The following is a 20,353-nucleotide window of genomic DNA, read 5'->3' on the forward strand; positions in this document are numbered from 1 at the left end:
AGACACACACACATGTATACATGGGCCTATATATAGTTCACGAAGGGGAGGTTGGTTAAACTTTTGGTATGATTAGGGTTGCTTTATTTGATAAGTGAAAATACAGGATACTGCTAACCCGGAAGATTTTTTGGGAACGGGGGGAGTCACGAAGTCACTTTTCTGTTCATCTTGTGTCAAACTACTTGAGAATGTTACGATGTTTAGCTGGTTTTCTTGCATTGCGTTTCTAAAAACCAAATTTCTTTAAGAAGACTCGAGGAGAAAAAATATAACTAATTTGACAGTCCCAATGTAGTTTCTTATCTTAGAAATTCGGAAACTATCAGGAAATTACAGACATTTGGTCTGTACTCCCATCTAGTGTGTGAAATTTCGTAATGTCCTTCCCATCCATATCCCGTCCTATACGTCTCGAATTTAGGAGAATAAAATAAGTCCGCAGATTTTTTTATAAATAAGCTGATAGAACAGGTAACCAAAGGGGGGGGGGGGCGTTTGGACTCGTTGACCTTGCTAGAAGGTTGAAACGTAACGTTTAGTTCATGTGTTAAAATAAAATAAATTCTGTCTTAGTCAGCATATTGACTTTTGATATTTTGCATGTATTAAAGTATTCATAAGAAACTTATAGTTAGGCAAGATGGACGTTAAATTTGAACTTGACGATAGAAATTTGGTCCAGCTTTCGGTTTTACTAGTTCGGCCTCTATTTTCGTGTATGAGTTTGAATTTTCTTAGAATATAAATACACAGTGTTTTTACGCGTAATTCTCTTGTAAATGTTATCATAATATTTAATTTAATGACATACAGTTCGGCTGCCTTAGCTGCAACCATGCATAGAAGTGCGCATGCGCCAACTGAACTTGTTCAGTGTCAAAATAGGAGTGACGGTAGAAATCACATATCTCTAATTACAGCCTGAAAACGATGAGCTTTTGTTTAAAGCCGTGCATGGTCCTGGAGCTAGAAAAATGGCGGAGATGCACATTATTTTTATGAAGATATTATTTGTACTCACTTGTGGAGTGAGTACTATGCAGAGTTATATACTTCTTAGTAAACTTAAAAATTGCAATATTGTGTGGTGCAATGACTCATAATCTTCAAAATGGTTGTTACAAGCAGAAATATGAAAGTGTGCTCGCCGCCATGATAGTATCACCCTCTCTACGAAATTTTTGGCTTATAGTTGACCCATATAAAAAGGCTCACGTTTCCGGTCTGGTACCTGGAGGTCTGTGGCAGCAATGGCATTTTGGGAAGATAAGGGTTCCGTGAAAATAGTTTGCTGTGGAAACATCAATGAAGTAAGTAGAGATATGTTTCAAATTATGGAAGGGTTCAGAATGAAAATAAAGGCAAGTAAATCTGTATAAACGAAATATCACAGTGTAGTTTGGCTGCTGTTTCTACCTGCTTCCCCTCTCGCGTTTGGAATAGATTTTTCCAGTTAGTTTTGTCTCCCCTGGCTGGACTGTAGGTTAGAATCAATACTCTAAGGTCCTTAGAACTGCAAGGCAATAGTTTACATTCTGACTGGTCACATACACAAATTTGCATACAAAAACAACCTACCCCCGTCGAAAAGCAATCAGAAATACCCCACAGGGTGGGCATCCCCCCAAAAAGCAAAAAGCTTTATTCGCATGGTGGTTACGTGGTATGCAAGTATAAGGGGGTAGAGGAGGGAGTCTTCACCCAACCCTACAAATGCCACCCTTCTGATAAGGATGTAATCCGAAACCGACTTTACAAGGACAGTGCAGAAGTGCTTTGAGGCTGGAGTCCTCAATACACAGACCACAACGGGAAAAGAGGAGGAGAGATTCTAATTGTGTACAACTTTCACCGACGTCGTGAGGTGAGACGAATGTTCCTCCGAGTGTAACGGACGAACACCGGAGCGCTGGAAGGAGCCAGCAGTTGTCGATTCGTCCTCGGCAGGGGAAGACATGTCATCAAGGTGCGCTCACGTTCCATCAAGCAGTTGAAGTCATGGTGCAGATGGTTCGCTTGGCGGTGGTACAACAGTGCTAGTGTTGTCGCCACGATGAGTACGTTTACGGTGTCTTTCCTTCGAACCTTGACGGTCCTCCTGTGCTACATCGGCTGCTGGACGGCCGGTGTCAGGTTCCCGAACGATCGCCCGTTTCAGGTGACCAACTCGAGGTCTTACGAGGTTGGTCGCCTCAACAGCTTGATGGACGACTCCAGGGTCGAGAGTGGTGAGTTCGGTTCGTTTGATCGCTCGAGTGAAGTGAGTTCCCGTGACCCCAAGAGGTTTGTTTCCAATGTGCCTGCGTTGTCGCCTCAGGACCAGAAACTACTTCTTCATCTTCTCAAGAGGAACATGAGCAGCGCCCCCTATGAGGACCCCAGAGGCTTTCAATCGGGCCTTACTTCGATGCTGGGCGAGAGTAAGTAATTCATACATAGACCATGTCACGCATATGATTTGTACATTTCTTGGTGATCAAGTTCACTTAACTGTTAGTTACAAGGTAAATTGCAAGCATAGGCGTAAATTGGCGGGGGCAGGGGGCCGCCACCCCCAAATTTTCAGGTTACTAAATTTAAAAAATATGGATACTTTTGTTAACCTCCTGGTATCCTAGGAGCAAAGTATTGTAGAGTATTTTTTCATGATTGCGCAAATGTAAGTTATTTAGCAAATTAGTTCTGGACTCTTCATGAAATGGAAAACTTGTCGATCCTGCCTCCCTAAGTCCTAAGTTTGATTCTGTCTCCTAAATTTTAGTCCTAAGTTTGATTCTGTCCCCTAAATTTTAGCCCTAAGTTTGATCCTGTCTCCTAAATTTTAGTCCTAAGTTTGATTCTGTCCCCTAAATTTTAGTCCTAAGTTTGATCCTGTCTTCTAAATTTTAGTCCTAAGTTTGATTCTGTCCCCTAAATTTTAGCCCTTAATTTGATCCTGTCTCCTAAATTTTAGTCCTAAGTTTGATTCTGTCCCCTAAATTCATTTCTTGGTGATCAAGTTCACTTAACTGTTAGTTACAAGGTAAATTGCAAGCATAGGCGTAAATTGGCGGGGGCAGGGGGCCGCTACCCCCAAATTTTCAGGTTACTAAATTTAAAAAAATATGGATACTTTTGTTAACCTCCTGGTATCCTAGGAGCAAAGTATTGTAGAGTATTTTTTCATGATTGCGCAAATGTAAGTTATTTAGCAAATTAGTTCTGGACTCTTCATGAAATGGAAAACTTGTCGATCCTGCCTCCCTAAGTCCTAAGTTTGATTCTGTCTCCTAAATTTTAGTCCTAAGTTTGATTCTGTCCCCTAAATTTTAGCCCTAAGTTTGATCCTGTCTCCTAAATTTTAGTCCTAAGTTTGATTCTGTCCCCTAAATTTTAGTCCTAAGTTTGATCCTGTCTTCTAAATTTTAGTCCTAAGTTTGATTCTGTCCCCTAAATTTTAGCCCTTAATTTGATCCTGTCTCCTAAATTTTAGTCCTAAGTTTGATTCTGTCCCCTAAATTCATTTCTTGGTGATCAAGTTCACTTAACTGTTAGTTACAAGGTAAATTGCAAGCATAGGCGTAAATTGGCGGGGGCAGGGGGCCGCCACCCCCAAATTTTCAGGTTACTAAATTTAAAAAATATGGATACTTTTGTTAACCTCCTGGTATCCTAGGAGCAAAGTATTGTAGAGTATTTTTTCATGATTGCGCAAATGTAAGTTATTTAGCAAATTAGTTCTGGACTCTTCATCAAATGGAAAACTTGTCGATCCTGCCTCCCTAAGTCCTAAGTTTGATTCTGTCTCCTAAATTTTAGTCCTAAGTTTGATTCTGTCCCCTAAATTTTAGCCCTTAATTTGATCCTGTCTTCTAAATTTTAGTCCTAAGTTTGATTCTGTTCCCTAAATTCATTTCTTGGTGATCAAGTTCACTTAACTGTTAGTTACAAGGTAAATTGCAAGCATAGGCGTAAATTGGCGGGGGCAGGGGGCCGCCACCCCCAAATTTTCAGGTTACTAAATTTAAAAAATATGGATACTTTTGTTAACCTCCTGGTATCCTAGGAGCAAAGTATTGTAGAGTATTTTTTCATGATTGCGCAAATGTAAGTTATTTAGCAAATTAGTTCTGGACTCTTCATGAAATGGAAAACTTGTCGATCCTGCCTCCCTAAGTCCTAAGTTTGATTCTGTCTCCTAAATTTTAGTCCTAAGTTTGATTCTGTCCCCTAAATTTTAGCCCTAAGTTTGATCCTGTCCCCTAAATTTTGGTCCTAAGTTTGATTCTGCCCTACTAAATTAAATCCAAATTTTGGCTCTGCCCCTCCCCCAAGTTAAGTTCCTTCCAAGTTTGATTCTGCCCCTCCACCAAGTTAAGTACCAAGTTTGATTCTGCACCCTCCAAGTTTTGCTCCAAGTTACGCCCATGAGCCTAGGCGTCCGTAAATGGACCGGTCCGTCGCCACCCCTCTTCCACCAGAAATCAGCCTCGTTAATTTTAATTTATAAAGACGCAGAAAGTTCGTTATTTTTTATTGTTAATAACAGAAATAAAGTATTTGAACAGAGTAACCAAAGTAAAAACTGCGCAAGATCGAAAAAATTTAATGTATAATGCAGGAACCAGCTTATGTTTTCATAATCCACCGTAATAAATGGTTTCACAGTTTTCAAAATTCCAAAATTAGTGTTTTATGTTAAAGGCCACATAACATGAACTTTTTAGTGTAAAAGTTAGTAAGAATAACTATGCATTTCAGTACACTAACTTACTAAATGTTAATGAAAGACAGAGAGAGAGAGTTAGTGAGTGAGTGCGTGTGTCTAGGACAAAAAAAAGGTCCGTTTCATCTAGATGAACGATAACTGACCGTGCCAATTTCTGTATTAATGCAGGAGTATTACTTGGAGTTTTCATTTTATTTGATAACGACTGTCGTAAGTATGATTGATGAACTGATGAAATACATGATGCGACAAACACAATTACACATACGTGCCTTAACCAGGATTTGAATCTGGAGCCTCCGGCTTCGTAGCCCGTTACGCACGAACGAAGCCTGTAAAATTTTGGCTAGGTTTTGCAATGGTCAGTGTTCAAGAAAAAGCTCTTAAACTAAGTGGAAAATTTTAGTCATAGGATTAATGTTGTGTCACTTCTCACATAAAATTCTAATTTTTTTAATTTCAAAAACAGTGAAACCATTAATTCTTTGGTGTAAATGGTAGAATATGAAAATATAAACTGGTTTCCGTATTTTACACTCATTCTTTTTCGATGTATATGTATATGTCTGTATGTTTGTTCCGGCATAACTCTCGAACGCCTGGAGCAATTTGAACCAAACTTGCTGCACGTATCACTTCCAACCTGGAAAGAAATACTGTAGGGGTAAGACACCCCTGACACTCCTAGAGGTGGGGTAGGAAGGGGTGACATGTAAAAATAATCGAGAACCACCGATATTAGGTAAATTCCGCACAAACAGACACCCGTGACTATGCAATCCGCACAACGATAGTGTTTCTCGGGTTGTCTAAACATTCAGGTTGTGTTGCGAATGGAATACATGGTTTTCGTGACAATCCCAATGCGGTTCAACACCTATCGGCATGGGGGTGAGAGGGGGTGAAAAATAAAATGCCACAAATGACCTAGATTAGTGTCGAATCCGTTTTCGGAGTCGCTAAGCTAATTGGTGAAATTCACGATCACATTTAAAATTAGTTACATTTTACACTATAATTAGAATTCATTATTTTCCTGTCTAATTGAAGATTTGGATAAATAAATACCCTAACAACGCCGGGTAATCAGCTAATTAACAATAATGATAAGAGGGTAAAGTTTCCTGTGCGTGTAGCACCGACCCGTGTCTACTATTTAGATAGAAACTGGAATCACCTTGCTTCCTTTCAAGAAACCTCTATCACTTTGTTGATGAACAGTCTTTTTCTTTCTGTACTTTTTCACAATGCACAAATATCAATCGGTCAAAGAGACCACTTAATCTACTGTCCTTCGTGGTACCTCTGATTCATGTTTTTACTTGCCGAAGGGCACTGTAATATGTAATCAGTGATGTGCCGTAGACTATAAGTTTACGTCTACATGCGTTGTCTACACGTAATCTACGCGTAGATTACATTGGGTTGTAGTTTACATAGACTACGTAGACAATCTAAAGTGCATTAAAATTAATTTTCAAGGCTTTCATGTCAGGAAAGTTACATTTTCAACTATATTGGTTCCTAACGAAATGAAAAGAACCCTATTTACAACAAATTGCTCTTCTCTTCTATTTTCAATTATGGAAGAAGATAAATAGTATGCAGAAAACAACAACAGATGGCAGTCGTGAGTCAAGAGTGGTCTTTTCCCCATAAAGCACTAGAATATTTCCTATATTAGGTTTCTTCCTAGGTGAGAAATTGTTCGAATTTGGAAGAAAGAGTATCAAAAGTTCTTCTCACACATTAGCAACTGATACCCAGTATAATTTTATTTTAATTCCATGGCGCCCTTTCCTAAGTTATCACCTTTCGCCATGTTGTTTACATAGATTACGTCATCTACGTGTATAAAATAGTCTACGTGTAGAATGTAGACTATCGTTGTTTACGCGTAGACGCACATCACTGTATGTAATACTCGTAGAATATGCATCGGTATGTATGCTGCTGCCTTTGGACAAAAAACATGAGGGAAATAGAGATGATACAGTCCAAATTCTTGAGGTACATAAAGTACAAAGAAGACAAAGTGCACCCTAAATTTATTCCGTACGTTGACCTTGTATCGCAGTTTAACATCGAAAAAATTGAAGAAAGGTTTAATTGATGAGCACGTTATATAAAATTGCAAATAACAAAATAGACTCTGTGGGGTTAGTATCTGCATTACAATATCGTGTACCTCAAATGAGAACCAGACCGAAATCCTGGTTTTTTTCGTGTACCAAAATCTAGAAGAAATTTTGTAAAGATATCTCCGATGTGGAAAATGTGTAAACATTATAATGAAGTGGTAGCAAATGATCCGAGCGTTGATATAAACAGTTTGTCGCTTCAATCATTCAAAAGAGCCTTACTAGGCCAGTGGAGAAAGAAGTGAGGGGTTCGTCTGTATAGAAATTAGTGAAGCAATGCACAAATATATGTAATGCACAAAATGTATATAAGCCTCAATGCAACAATGTTCTGTGGCATCATTTGTTTAATCTATAGCTATATATAAAAATGAATGCACGAGTATGTATGTGTGTATGTGTGTTTGTTCCAGCATAACTCTCGAACGCCTGGAGCGATTTCAACCAAATTTGGTACCCGTATCATTTGCAATCTCCAAAGAAATACTGTGAGGGTAAGACACCCCTGGCCCCCTAGGGTTGGGGGTGGGAAGGGGGTGACATGTAAAAATAATCGAAAACGACCGATATTAGTGTGGAATCCATAGTTGTCGGGGTCGCTAAGATGAATAATGACACTCCCAATGCCGTTCAACTCCAAGACACCCCTGGCACCCCTAGGGTTGGGTGTGGGAAGGGGGTGACATGTAAAAATAATCGAAAACGACGTATATTAGTGTGGAATCCATAGTTGTCGTGGTCGCTAAGATGAATAGTGACACTCCCAGTGCAGTTCAACTCCAAGACACCCCTGGCACCCCTAGGGGTGAGTGTGGGAAGGGTGTGACATGTAAAAATAATCGAAAACGACCGATATTAGTGTGGAATCCATAGTTGTTGGGGCCGCTGAGATGAATAGTGACACTCCCAATGCCGTTCAACTACAAGTTCATTTTACACTATAGTTACAATTCATTATATTCCTGTCTAATATAAGATTGGGATAAATAAATACCCGGGCAACGCCGGACAATCAGCTAGTAAATAAATAAATAAAATACATTCGAATTAAATTAAATCTTTCCAAGAATCTCAGGGGGGAGGGGACTTTGTTATCTTTCCCGAAACGGGCTTGAAAACAAGGAACAACACATCCCGAGGAACAGCAAAACGTGCAAACGCCAATTGGGAACGTCTGTTTCCGCCGATCGGAGCATGCGTCACCCTGCGGGGAACATGTGACTGCAACGCACGAACGAGCAAGTGGCTTCTACGTAATAATATAAAGTTGTATAGGTTTTTTCTTCTTCGGAATTATCTGGAACGCGATGATTGTTTCTGTGTTGTCTTTTTTTTCGGGCGAGTAAAAAAATATCTGGTTCAATACAAGCCAGCTTCTAGCACTCTTCTTCTTCTTCTACGGAATGTGTTCCCCTAGAAATATGGCTTCGATGTGTATCGCCGGTCCAGCGATTTCCAGGAACTCTGTATTTGTAGATCAGTTTGGGACTTGTGACAAGCTCCGTCGATTTATCACACATCGGCTGATGTCTCTCTGTCCTCGTTATTTGGACAAATGAGGTTACACCAAGAACGTATTTAACCGGCCGTCCCGAAAACCCTATCAGTAGGACCAGGAATTTTATGGATTTACATGTTTTTCCCTTTTTATGTAGCCAAGGAAATATTTAAAATGTCAGCGAATGTTACGAACTACATACGTGAATTTCAAGTTACATATGCTGTATTTTGGTCCATATTGAAGGTTTCCCATCGAGTAAGGAGCTATGATTGTGAGACAAAAATCCAAACTTTCATTTATCCAAAAAAGGAAAAAAAAAATCTCTCAATGTATTTGAGTGGTTCACTGTGCATCACATTAACTGAAACAAAAGCACTTTTTATTTATTTAAGTAATAATGCATTGTTGCATTAAATGTGCATTTTATTTTTAGCCTGATACAACATTCTGTTCATTCAATGAGAATATTCTTTATCGTAGAAATTTGAATGCCTCTCTCGGGGTGAAAAATATCTGGCAACACTGTACACAAAACTGTTTTCATTCACATTATTAGTTTATAGAATTACAAATCTTTTCAATGCAATTCAGCACATTCAATTTTATTATGTCAACGAAACTTCTTACAATATAATAATATTGAGAAGTTAATATAGTAGCACCACGCCATGAAGGCGTATAGGGGGTAACGACCCACACTTTCTTGATCCGGTCATGAGTGGGGGTGATGTGATCAGCATCACGCCCCTGACCGCCTTTACCCCCCAGGTACCCATGTCATTCGACGCTGGGTGGCCGCCGGGGCTGCTTCAACGTTAGAAAAGTTCCCGAATTTGAACCGGCCGGGGATCGAACCCGGGACCTTGAACATGGTAGTCAGACGCGTTACCGACTGAGCCACCGCGGCCACTAGTTAATATAGTATAATTATATTTTTACTTTAAACAGCACAGAAATATGAAGGAATATGCATATTGGATATTATAAAATAGTTACATATTTTTACATATTTCAGTACATTTACATACTTTTTCATATTTCAGCTTTTTTCCCCCAGGTATTTATGCACACATTTTGCATCTTCTTTGCATAAAAATCCTTCTGAACAGAATTTATTTAACCTTGTGGTCAGTGGCGGCGATTGGGTTCCAAAACTGGGGGGTGGGGGCAAGGACAGTTAGCTTTCCCTCGCTTATTAAGGTTTAGCATAGTGTAGGAGCAAAAGTTGCAAAAAGTTGAGGGGGGCAACTCCCTCCTCGCCCCCTAATTGCCGCCACTGCTTGTTGTTGTATAGCTTATACACTTCCTATTACAAGAAAATGGTTAGTTTTTTACTTGACCCTCCCCCCCCCCCACGGTGTCTTTCTAAATTCATTGTATCTTGTTACTCCTTCGCATAATTGAGTAATGGGAAATTTAAAATGCTATAATTAAAAGAGAATACTACTCAGGTGTTGTGACGTCAATTCTAGATGATGATGTAATTGTGTTAGGAAGTTAATCGTATTTAAGATTTGACTCGAAACGATCCTCCATTTAGGGTACATGACCAATGCTATGTGTGTACATGAAATAAACAGGTTCTAATCAATATCAGGTATCTGACGAAAATCCGACATAAGCTTCTTAAAGTTTGGTGTCGAGACTAAAAAGAGGCATTAGAATTTTGGGTACCAGTTTCATAGATCGGAAACACATTAAAATAAGATATTTTGTGTATCTCATGGTTCGTACTTACCAATTGTGTATTGCGGAACAAAGTTCAAGGTGCCATTATGCTTTTTACACGAAAACAAACACAATTTCTCACATACAGAGTGATTTTTTTATTCCTTTCTTCGCTTCCTTAACACACAATATGGCGGCCACATCTTGACTCACGTTTACAGTGTTTCCAACCCTCTTCACCGAAAAATACCTACTATCATGTTCGTCACCGGTTGACATTGTACATTATGCACGGGTAGCTGACGGATAGCACCACGAACCCTTCACGGATAGACCCGCGAACCATTTCCGATAAGGTTAGGTTAGGTTCGGTTATGCAAGCATAGTGAAAGAAAAGAGGTTGGAAACACTGACAGGGGCTTACGTCATCAAACGTACGCAGCGTGCAGTTCACGTAGCGAAAGCAATGGCAATTGTGCGTCGGTGAGTTATTTCTCTTAAAAAATACATGATTTCCCTGTCAAATATATTCCACGATGAAAGAAAATACCTCGACGAACGTTGGAAAGCTTGCAGAAACTCATTTCCGTAAGTAGTTTCTTGAATTTTGAAATTATTTTGTTACGTTCAATTTTCGGAGAATCACTATATACCACTACGGAACTCATTTTTAAACCCAACTTATTATATATTAAGATATATATTTTTATTATTACATATTATTGTACATAATTTCTTATTTAATCACTATTTCTATCATAATCCCTAAATGTTCACGTATTAGGTCTTTACGTAGAACGCTACCTCCCTCTACACACAATTTCAGTTAACTTTTAGGCCAGGATATGTCAGATGATTAGTAACTTTTTTTTCAACATACCTGATTTTTCCATTATGTACTCTATTGCAAAGAATTTTACCCTAGCGGAAGTCCCTTTGCAGATAGAGACCCGAGTCTGTAGTTCTCAAGCTCCCTAAATCCGGCCCTGCTTTTGAAGTGTTCAAAAACTGCTTTTTAAATATCTCTTCTCGTCTCATTGAATGCGCCATTGAACAGTCGTCTTCAAAGAAACTTGGACTCGAATTGCCACTCACGATTATCATTTTGCTCCTTCACGGGATGTTTCCGTACCGTTGGTGTGCGAGGGGGAATCCCTTGGCCCTGTAGGTGGATTTGTGCTGGGCAATTCTTGTACAAACATGGGCGTCGGGAAGGAGGGGTCCAACGGGTCCGTCGCCCACCTGGAAATCAGCATAATTAATTTCAAGTCACAAACACGACCCAGGTTGTATTTTCATATTATGCCATTTAACCCAAAGAACAAATGGTTCCACAATTGTCAAAATTCCAAAAAAATTAGAGATTTATGCGAGATGTCAAACAACAAAAATTTGTGGATTAAAATTTCCTCGCAACTTTTAAATATTTTTCTTAGACGACTTGTGTTAAAGTATGAATGAATGAATGGATTTATTTTACTTCGCGTTCCTGCCACTTTTGACTAATTGCGAAGATGCGAATGAACTGTGACAAAACACAAGTCCCCATGCATAGGTGGAGTACTGGAGGGGCCATGGGGGGCCTGCTCCCCACTTAAAAAAAGACTACAAAAATAACACATGATTAAGTTCAATTACTACATTTTTGTTATGAAGCCATACCGCAAATCTTGACATTTGACATGTTGTAATGTGCGGTAATTGCGCCGCAATAGCGGTTTTAGACGATTTGATTGATGTGTACACTTTGAAGAAAGAAAAAAAACGTAAAATGACTTTGTGTTTGAGTCGAACAGTTACTGCTGAGGCATCAAAATAACTTTTCAATTTAATTTTTCTAAAATTTCTGAAGCATACTATTGTACCGTAAGTAATACGAGTATTGTATCAATAAAAATTTTAATGAAATGAAAAATGCAATAATCGTACTGTCTTGCTTATTTTAAAACTGACAACCAAAATAATAATTAATATTTGCTTACTTAAGAGAGGAAATTTAACATTTTCAAATGTAAAAGGCCTAAAACTCAGTGTTTCTAAGTTGTTGTTTTTTTTTAAAAAAAAATTCCGGGGTAAAGCCTCAGAACCGCTTATAAACTAAGGGATATTCAATAACCCTCAGGCACATCATATGCTTCTCCCAGAGTCTGCCCCCCCCATGTCCCCATGTTACAGTGGCGGCGATTGGGTTCCAAAACTAGGGGGGGCAAGGTGGCAAAACTAGTGGGGCAAAGGCAGTTTCCTTCCCCTCGTAGATAAGGTTTAGCATAGTGCGGGGAAAAAATTGGCAAGAAGTGGGGGGGAAACTGCACCTTTCGCTCCCCCGTAATCGCCGCCACTGCCCAATGATGATTGTACTGGCCGTGAGTCCAGACGCCTTAGCATCCTTAGTCTGAAAAATGCAATCCCGGGTGTACTACGTGAAAGTAAGGTTCAGACTTTGGTATCTTGAGAAAGAGACACCCTATATGTAAAAGTTAATAACATAATAGAAATACACTAAATGTTAACTTATCTTGTAGATCGATAAGTAGAGGAGTGTCTCCAAGGATATAATAATAATATTATTAATACGTAATACTTATTATTATTATTGTTTTTGGCTGACCTCCGTAGTTGAGTGGTTAGAGCGATACGATGCCAGAGGTCCCGGGTTCGAATCCCGGCATGGATGTTCTTTGTGAGAATGTATTCATCACTCATCCTCATCTTCACGATTAGCCAAAAGTGGCAGAAATGCGATGTAAAATAAACCAAGTCAATCAATGAGTCAATTATTATTATTATTAGTAAAATTTTGAATAAAATTTGTTTATTTTTGTTCTTTTATAATAGTTTTGTATGATGATAATCATAAACATAATAAAAATGATATTTATTGTTGTAATTGATGAGTACGATTTGAGAACCAGGTACATCACAATGTCAAAATAAGTGATACGAAATTACAAAATTGAATATATAATTATAAAATAATACAATGGGTGCTAGCTAGAATCTTATTCATCATCACAAGTTCATATTATAGCTTTCCACGTGTTCAGCTCCTTTATAAGACATGTTAGAATTGAGATATTCCTCTGGGAAATTTATAAGATACATTATTCAAAAAGTATTTACTATCTATTTGAAAAGATAAAATCTTCTGTACAAAATTGTTCCTTTTCATTTTTCTTCTTTTTTCTAAGGTAGACATATTTAACTGTGTTAATAATAATAATAATAATAATAATAATAATAATAATAATAATAATAATATTTTTACTTCTACTATTCATGTCTTATCAATGGTCCGATCCACCTACAAAAATTTCTGGCGACACCCACGTTTGCAAGTACTATCTTGGAACACGACTGTACCAAAAATTTGTGCATATTAACAAGATAAATTAACACTTTTCTTCTTTCCTTTCAGTGATTCCGCAGACCTGTTGGTACAACGGTGATAAGTTTGACTGCGGCCTCAGTATCTCGTGTGTTCTTTCTGGTGGGAAACCGCTGGATCTCTGCAGTGGAGGCCTCTTGTGGAGCTGCTGCGTACCACGGAACAAGGTCAGCTCTCAGGACCCCAACATTGGTGCTCTGGAGAACGCCAGTATGTATCAGGTTTCAATATTGATGCACTTGTGATTTGTTTCATGACTATGGTGAAGGCTGATGTGTATAACTAGCTTTAAGAGCTGCAGACTTTTAGACATCAATGTGTGCAGACTGGCGTCGCCGCCAGAGTGGCTCAAGGCATAGAAAATATTAACAATTGTAAAGGTGGATATCAAGTACATAGCTATGTTTCACTATAAAATACTTCATATTTAATTACAACATGTGTAAGGTTTCATAGTTTTTCCAAAGTTCTTTATTGATTTCATTTGAAAATTTTGATTATCTCAGAATATCGAGGAAGCTGTAGCCCCCTCTGCGTACGCTACTGCTCCAAAATATCCCATGCGAGGATTTTTTCTGATATTGCAACTTGGTAAAATTATATCATGCTTTGTGTTCCACGATTTCATAAAATGTAATCCATTTTTGTATTTGCCCAAATAAGATCCTCTGGTGATCCCATAAGCAAAACATTAGGAAGTCAATTGTTGTGACAAGTGTGTAAGACTACATCATACAGTGCATTTAAAGAAAATTAATGTTCAACATCGTCATAAGTTTGCTACATATGTGCTTACCATATATCCGAAACGTTTCCTCTTTTATGAATCATGTGATCTTTCCTTTCGTATTAAAAATAATCAAATGAGTTCCTAGTAGATCATAATCTCTCAAAGCAAGTTGGTTCTTGATAAATTATACTTTCGTTAATGGACTGGCTAAGCGTGACGTCACGAGAGCCAATGTCCTGGATGTACATATGTTTCCAAACAAAGTTTCATGCGGCGAAGCCTTTATGCTTCCGCACTGCAAACTGATCGTGAAGATGTGACTTTTATTACAGTAACGAAACAAAGAGTATGCGTATCGTACATCAATGTAAAGATTAGATTCTGGAGAATACCTGAATTTATTACTTATTCGTCACGGATAAAGGGTTAGTGAAGAAATAATGTAATAAAATGGGCTAGTTTTTCAAGAAACACGCCAACACTTTACTACAGGAACATTGATATAGCCTTTACACCGATATACGATAGACATCAGTATTTTTTTACCAAAAGTTATCCCTTACCGAAATGGACGTCAGCAGGATTTTATCCAGGGAGGCGCAAGGAAGGTATTTTTCCCGAGGGGGGGCAAACAAGGCACATTTTCCCAAAAATAGGGTTGTTCCCTAAAAACCACTGCTTAAATTTGAATTTATGGTGTTCATGTAATAATTAACACATATTATTGTGGATAAAATAGGGCTACCATATTTTGAAATGCTAAAAAGAGGACATTTTCTTCGAAAGCCACAGACACATATGTACCGGGTTTACAAACCATACACTCGCGTTCAAAATCGTCTCTACCACGTCTAAAACATGAATACTTTTCTTGTAACTCATTAGTAAACTTGCACTTTCTTTTAGGCATATTAGTAGCTTACACAGTGTTCGCAAACTCTAACTTCCATTTCGAAACACGAACAAAGGAATGACGCGGAAATCACATCGACCGGAACTTGAAACTGTAACAACAAACGACTAACGCTTAGCGCATCGTCCAGTACTGCCAACATTAGACGTTTAATGATTCGAAAAGTTGTAACTTCGTGATCTCTGACCTATGATGATTGGATAAAAGTAAAAACCCGGACATTTTGACAGAAAGTAAAAACCCGCCCGGACGCAAATTTCAGGGTCCGAAAAGAGGACATGTCCGGGAAAACCAGGACGTATGGTAGCCCTAGATAAAATGAAATTATGTGTGTGAAATACATAATTTTTGGTTGACTTTTATTTTCCGGGGGGGCCACGGCCTCCCCTTGCCCCCCTTCCGGACGCCCATGCTTACCGATACATTTTCAATGCAAAGGATAGGAGCAAGCGGCTTGAAACATTTGTTTGGGAATATACATCCGGGACATCGACTGCTTGTGACGTCACCGCTTAACCAGTCCATATGATTCTTTGAAAAATCGCGTAAATTACGTAACATTTAATTCAAATTATTCCTCTTGTCGTTTGCGGCTGTTGCAAACATTTTAAACACAATTTTTAATGTAAATCTCCATCACGTTCATTTATTGGACATGTTGTTTCGCACATGTGCTTGTCCAGCATACAATTTGAATGCACATGTTACATGTAATTGCAATAAATAGATTAAAAAAAAACATATGCACGTGTGACAATCAAGGTGGATCCGTCAGGAATACTCAATGAATCCCCATTAGATTGCGTCGTCACATGTAGGCTCTTAAGTTTCTGCAGGAATTTGAACTGTATTATGCGATCAATTCCTCAACGATGCGATGATGTATGTCAAATTACCCTTGGAAAGCATTAACTGAAAGAAACATTCTGGAACAGTCATTTCTCCAAGTCTAACTCAATTCTCGAATGTTGAAAAGGGCTCGACGGATGCCCCTCTGTAAATTTCACCTTTTATTAACCATCCCACTATCCAGCAAATTACTTAACACGGCAACAAAAGTAATTCAAAGTTGAATGCCTGCAACATGAGAGTACCAAGCATTTCCACACTTGTGGCTGTTTATTTGCACTTCTAAGACTCTTGCGTGTTGCTGCTCGTGCAAAGCAAGATTATTTCTGCCACAGTGCACTTGCGCATGACCCCTCTTAACATTGCTCACTGGGGCTGCATCTAGTTACTCGAGCGGTTACAAGCAATGTTGCCACATCCTGCGACATTTAGCGGCGTAGAAAACTCATGAATGGCGTTTCCACAAATTTGAAAAGCTGATAATGCGATAGTTAAGTCCATTGCCTTGTAGACAAGGCTTCCTGGGTTCGAGTTTAGTTGGAGATGATATACGCTGAGTTTCAGTGAAAACCATGTTTTCATTAACTTTGGATTATATATTTCCATTTAATATAGATCTTAAGGGTGAAACAATTAAACTTCTACAAAAATTGCCATTCCAGAATACTGATGATGATATACTCATGATTGACATAAAAGATACATTTTTTAATAGATAAGGCCTTTTTAAAATAAAAAAAATATGAACCACGTATTTTAATGATTACATTTAGACGCCAATGCATTAACTATTCCGTTATCAGATATTTAGCGTCGCTTATCTGCCACTTTTGTCTAACTGCAACGATGATCATAAGAGATGATAGGATCAAATTGACGAACGGACATTTTTAAAGAACATCCATGCTCAGCCGGGATTCAAAGCGGGTAACTTCGGTGGTCAGATCGGAAGTCGGCCACCGAGGTGGCTGAAAAGCCACCTGCTAGGCCTTGGCTCTCAGAGAGCTGTTAGTTCTTAGCTTTAGAGCCTGGGTTAGAATATCCAGAAATGAGAGAATATCATGCCCCCTCATTCGAACACTGAACACACACAATTATTTCTTACAACTTGATAATAAAAATGTTAAATCAACTGTTGCGTTATTCGTACGCATTTTCGACAAACGTTAGACCAAAACAAAAATAAAAGTGAGACGGAACAAGAGGTTATGAGTTAGAATCCCAGCGGGTGCACTTTTGAATACCTTCTATCCCAGGATAAAGTGTATCCATCTCATGCCTCGATCAGTGTTTCCATCCCGTCACTTGTCTGCGCAATGGCCAAACATCGGATAGCAAAGTGAAGTCACTATAATTTCTACCAACACTGTTCCCCACTTTCCCTTCCTCGCAATAAGGATGTGACGTGAAGCACATCCTATTCTTCTATGACGACACTATTTGCAGAAGAAAATCCCACGATGGCGACAAAGAAGAGTATGCATCATTCAAGACACTTTCGAAATCGAGAATTTCAGATCCTAATTTTTCAAGAGAGTACTTATCACCATGCAAGAACTATATTTTTATATATGATTTAATATTTTGCAACACTGCTGCTCTCTAGTGTCTCGCATAGCAACTATTTCTGCACCATCAATGTCGTTTTTGACATCAGCTCTTCTCTTTCTGACCTCTTTCCTTTCTCACATTATCTTTCTTTTTCTACGCATCAGTGGTGAAATTTTATTTTTTCTTGTGCTATTTTTACTAGCAAAATTTGTAAGTTGTTTAGTATTCACATACATTGTCTTGAAACTTCGAACAAGAAATCCTTGGCTTTTCCCTACAACTTATTTTTTTATATTCTTGACATAGATACCACACATAGGTTTTTAGGACATTTTTCTTTAACCCATAACACAAGTTAACAGATTATTTTTCTGTGACAATCAATACGAAAAACAAGAATCTTCGCTGCTTAGAGTCTAGTTCTTCCCTTCTCTTCCCTCTCATATTCTCCTCTTCTCTTCCGTCTCATATTCTCCTTTTCTCTTCCCTCTCATATTCTCCTCTTCTCTTCCCTCTCATACTTTCCTTTTCCCTTCCCTCTCATATTCTCCTCTTCTCTTCTCTTCCCTCTCATATTCTCCTCTTCTCTTCTCTTCCCTCTCATATTCTCCTCTTCCCTTCTCTTCCCTCTCATGTTCTCCTCTTCTCTTCCCTCTCATATTCTCCTCTTCACTTCCCTCTCATATTCTCCTTCTCTCTCTCTCTCTCTCCTTGTATCATTTAATGTCCATCTTACTCATATCTTTTGATTATTGATCCTTTCCTTCTATGTTTTTCTATCACTGTCCTATTTATCTTTGTCAGTTTCTCTATTTCATTATGTCACATCTTTCTCTATTTCATTACTACTTTCCCTCTTTTCTTCTTCCGTGGAAGGGTGGTCTGCCTAATGTGCTACGGAGACAGGGGTCACGGTTTCGAACCCTAGTCAGATATACGTGTCCATTCACCATTCATTGAAAGAGAAAAACATAACTTTTATTTGTACCAAATCGATTCAGGCCATTTGACTAACCTGCATTGTCTTCTTGGACCTTTCCGATGGTGTCGTGGTAAGTTAGTTGCCTTGTAATCAAGGGGTCCCGGTTGGGTTACTTCTAATTATAACTTTAAATAAGATAAAACAATTTGTTGACATTCGTGGCGGAATGTGCGCTATGACGTCCGGGGGTCCCGGCTTCGAATCCCGGCTGAAGTATGGGTGTTCTTTATTAGTTTACCTTCATCATTCATCCTCATTGTCGCGATTAGCCAAAAGTGACAGAAAAGCGATGTAAAGTAACCTAATTCGACCAACCATTAACTTAATTCCATCAGTTCTCCAACCATCTTCGTCGTCGCGATCAACCCGAGAGGTACATAAAATAACCAAAATAGATAAGGTAAAAGTCAAGTTCCCCGTGCATATCGCACCGTGCCATGAAGGCGCATTTAGGGGATGTTGGGGTAGGGCCGCACACATTCTCGATCTAGGCCATTTTGGAGGCGATGTGATCAGCACCACGCTCCTGCCGCCTTTGCCACCCACGGTTAGCCCAGGTACCCATTAATTTGAGGCTGGGTGAGCCCCGGAGCCTATTTATGCCGGAAAATTCCGACCTTAGATTACCCACCGGGAATCGAACCCGGGTCTACCGCATGCAGTCACACTTCAATTTTTTTTCTGGAGTAGCTTTTTAAGGTAGGTGTAAGGAAGGGGTAAGATCACTGGCGTACGCAGAGGAGAATCTGATGGAGCTACAGCTCCCTGTGAAATGTTGAGAAATCGATATTTCCAAATAAAAACCGTGAAAAACTCGGGAAAAACCAGTGATAAATGCAAATTTCCCTTGAAATAACCCCCGATTGCCATTTTTTTTAGAGTGAAAAGTTTTAAATATACGAAATGTTTTATTGTCTATTCCGCCCTCCAAGAAAGCAGCCACTAATACAATTCCAGCCCCTCCCGATAAGAAATTCGGAAGATATTCTCTCATTTCAGATGGAGAGTGACTTGCCAGAAGCACTAGAAAAGAGGCGTCTGGCTCGAGTCCTCGCATCCACATGTAAGCTTAAGTTGTGCCGATGCGTGGCCGGGCAAAGCATGTGCAAATAAGCACCCTAACATAAAAAAGTGTTCCACAGCTTTGCGCTGCATGGAAATCAACTTGACCGTCGCATTCCATGACTTTCTCCACACGCGCGTGCCTTGAATTCGCGGGCGCGAGCGACCATTATTAATATTCCGCACGTTGTCCCTCTTGTTGGTACTTGTTGCATTGGCCCCGTTTCTGTCCAATCAACAGTAAAAGAGCTACCCGAATAACTCTTTCCATGTAGTCCTTCTTTCATGATATTTAGTTTAGAAAAAACGATTGTGAATTGAAAATACCGGGTGTTTCATAAATACTTGAGGGGTTACAAGAATTTATTTGACACATACAAATGTTTAATGTGTGCACCACGATTGATACGGCACGCATCGACAGTGTCTATCATTGCGATGATATGCTCCTTAGGGCTGCGATATCACGCGGCATCGGTGAGACGAATACAGTCCTTGATGAAATCCCACAAAAAGAAGTCACACGGTGTAAGATCCGGTGATATTGTGGGCCAAAACATTGTACAAAACCTTAGAGTATAGAAGGTATAGAGAGAACCCAAGCGTGTTTCATGGGCGAGGGGAAGGGGGTGAGGTAAAACCGCCATCTTGAAATGTGCCACAGTTACGGCTGATACAGTGGTGGAAGTAGGGATTTGATCGTGGAATGTTCGTTTATAGTGCATGCTATCTGCACATTTCAGTGGCACTGCGAGTAGATAATAAATAAGAAGCTATGCCTCTGTGCGCAGCTTTCGGATTCAACAATAGAAGTGGCAAGAAATGTTTAAAAAAAGAAGGAATTGAGAGGTCCCCAGACA

The 20,353-nt window shown here is 39.2% G+C and overlaps 1 protein-coding gene across 2 annotated transcripts in view; it reads left to right on the forward strand.

Moving 5' to 3' along the window:
- The first annotated feature begins 1,941 nt into the window (after positions 1 to 1,941).
- LOC146004013 (brain-specific serine protease 4) overlaps positions 1,942 to 20,353 on the forward strand; it is a 58,985-nt gene continuing 40,573 nt past the window's right edge. For both annotated transcript variants that reach the window (XM_083142569.1, XM_083142570.1), the window contains exons 1-2: positions 1,942 to 2,423; positions 13,437 to 13,616. In XM_083142569.1, the coding sequence (XP_082998695.1) occupies positions 2,057 to 2,423; positions 13,437 to 13,616 (547 nt within the window). In that variant the 5' untranslated portion in view covers positions 1,942 to 2,056. The remainder of the gene's footprint in view (positions 2,424 to 13,436; positions 13,617 to 20,353) is intronic.

Source organism: Lepisma saccharinum, chromosome 21 (assembly GCF_977018435.1).
Source record: "Lepisma saccharinum chromosome 21, izLepSacc3.1, whole genome shotgun sequence".
NCBI lineage: Eukaryota > Metazoa > Arthropoda > Insecta > Zygentoma > Lepismatidae > Lepisma > Lepisma saccharinum.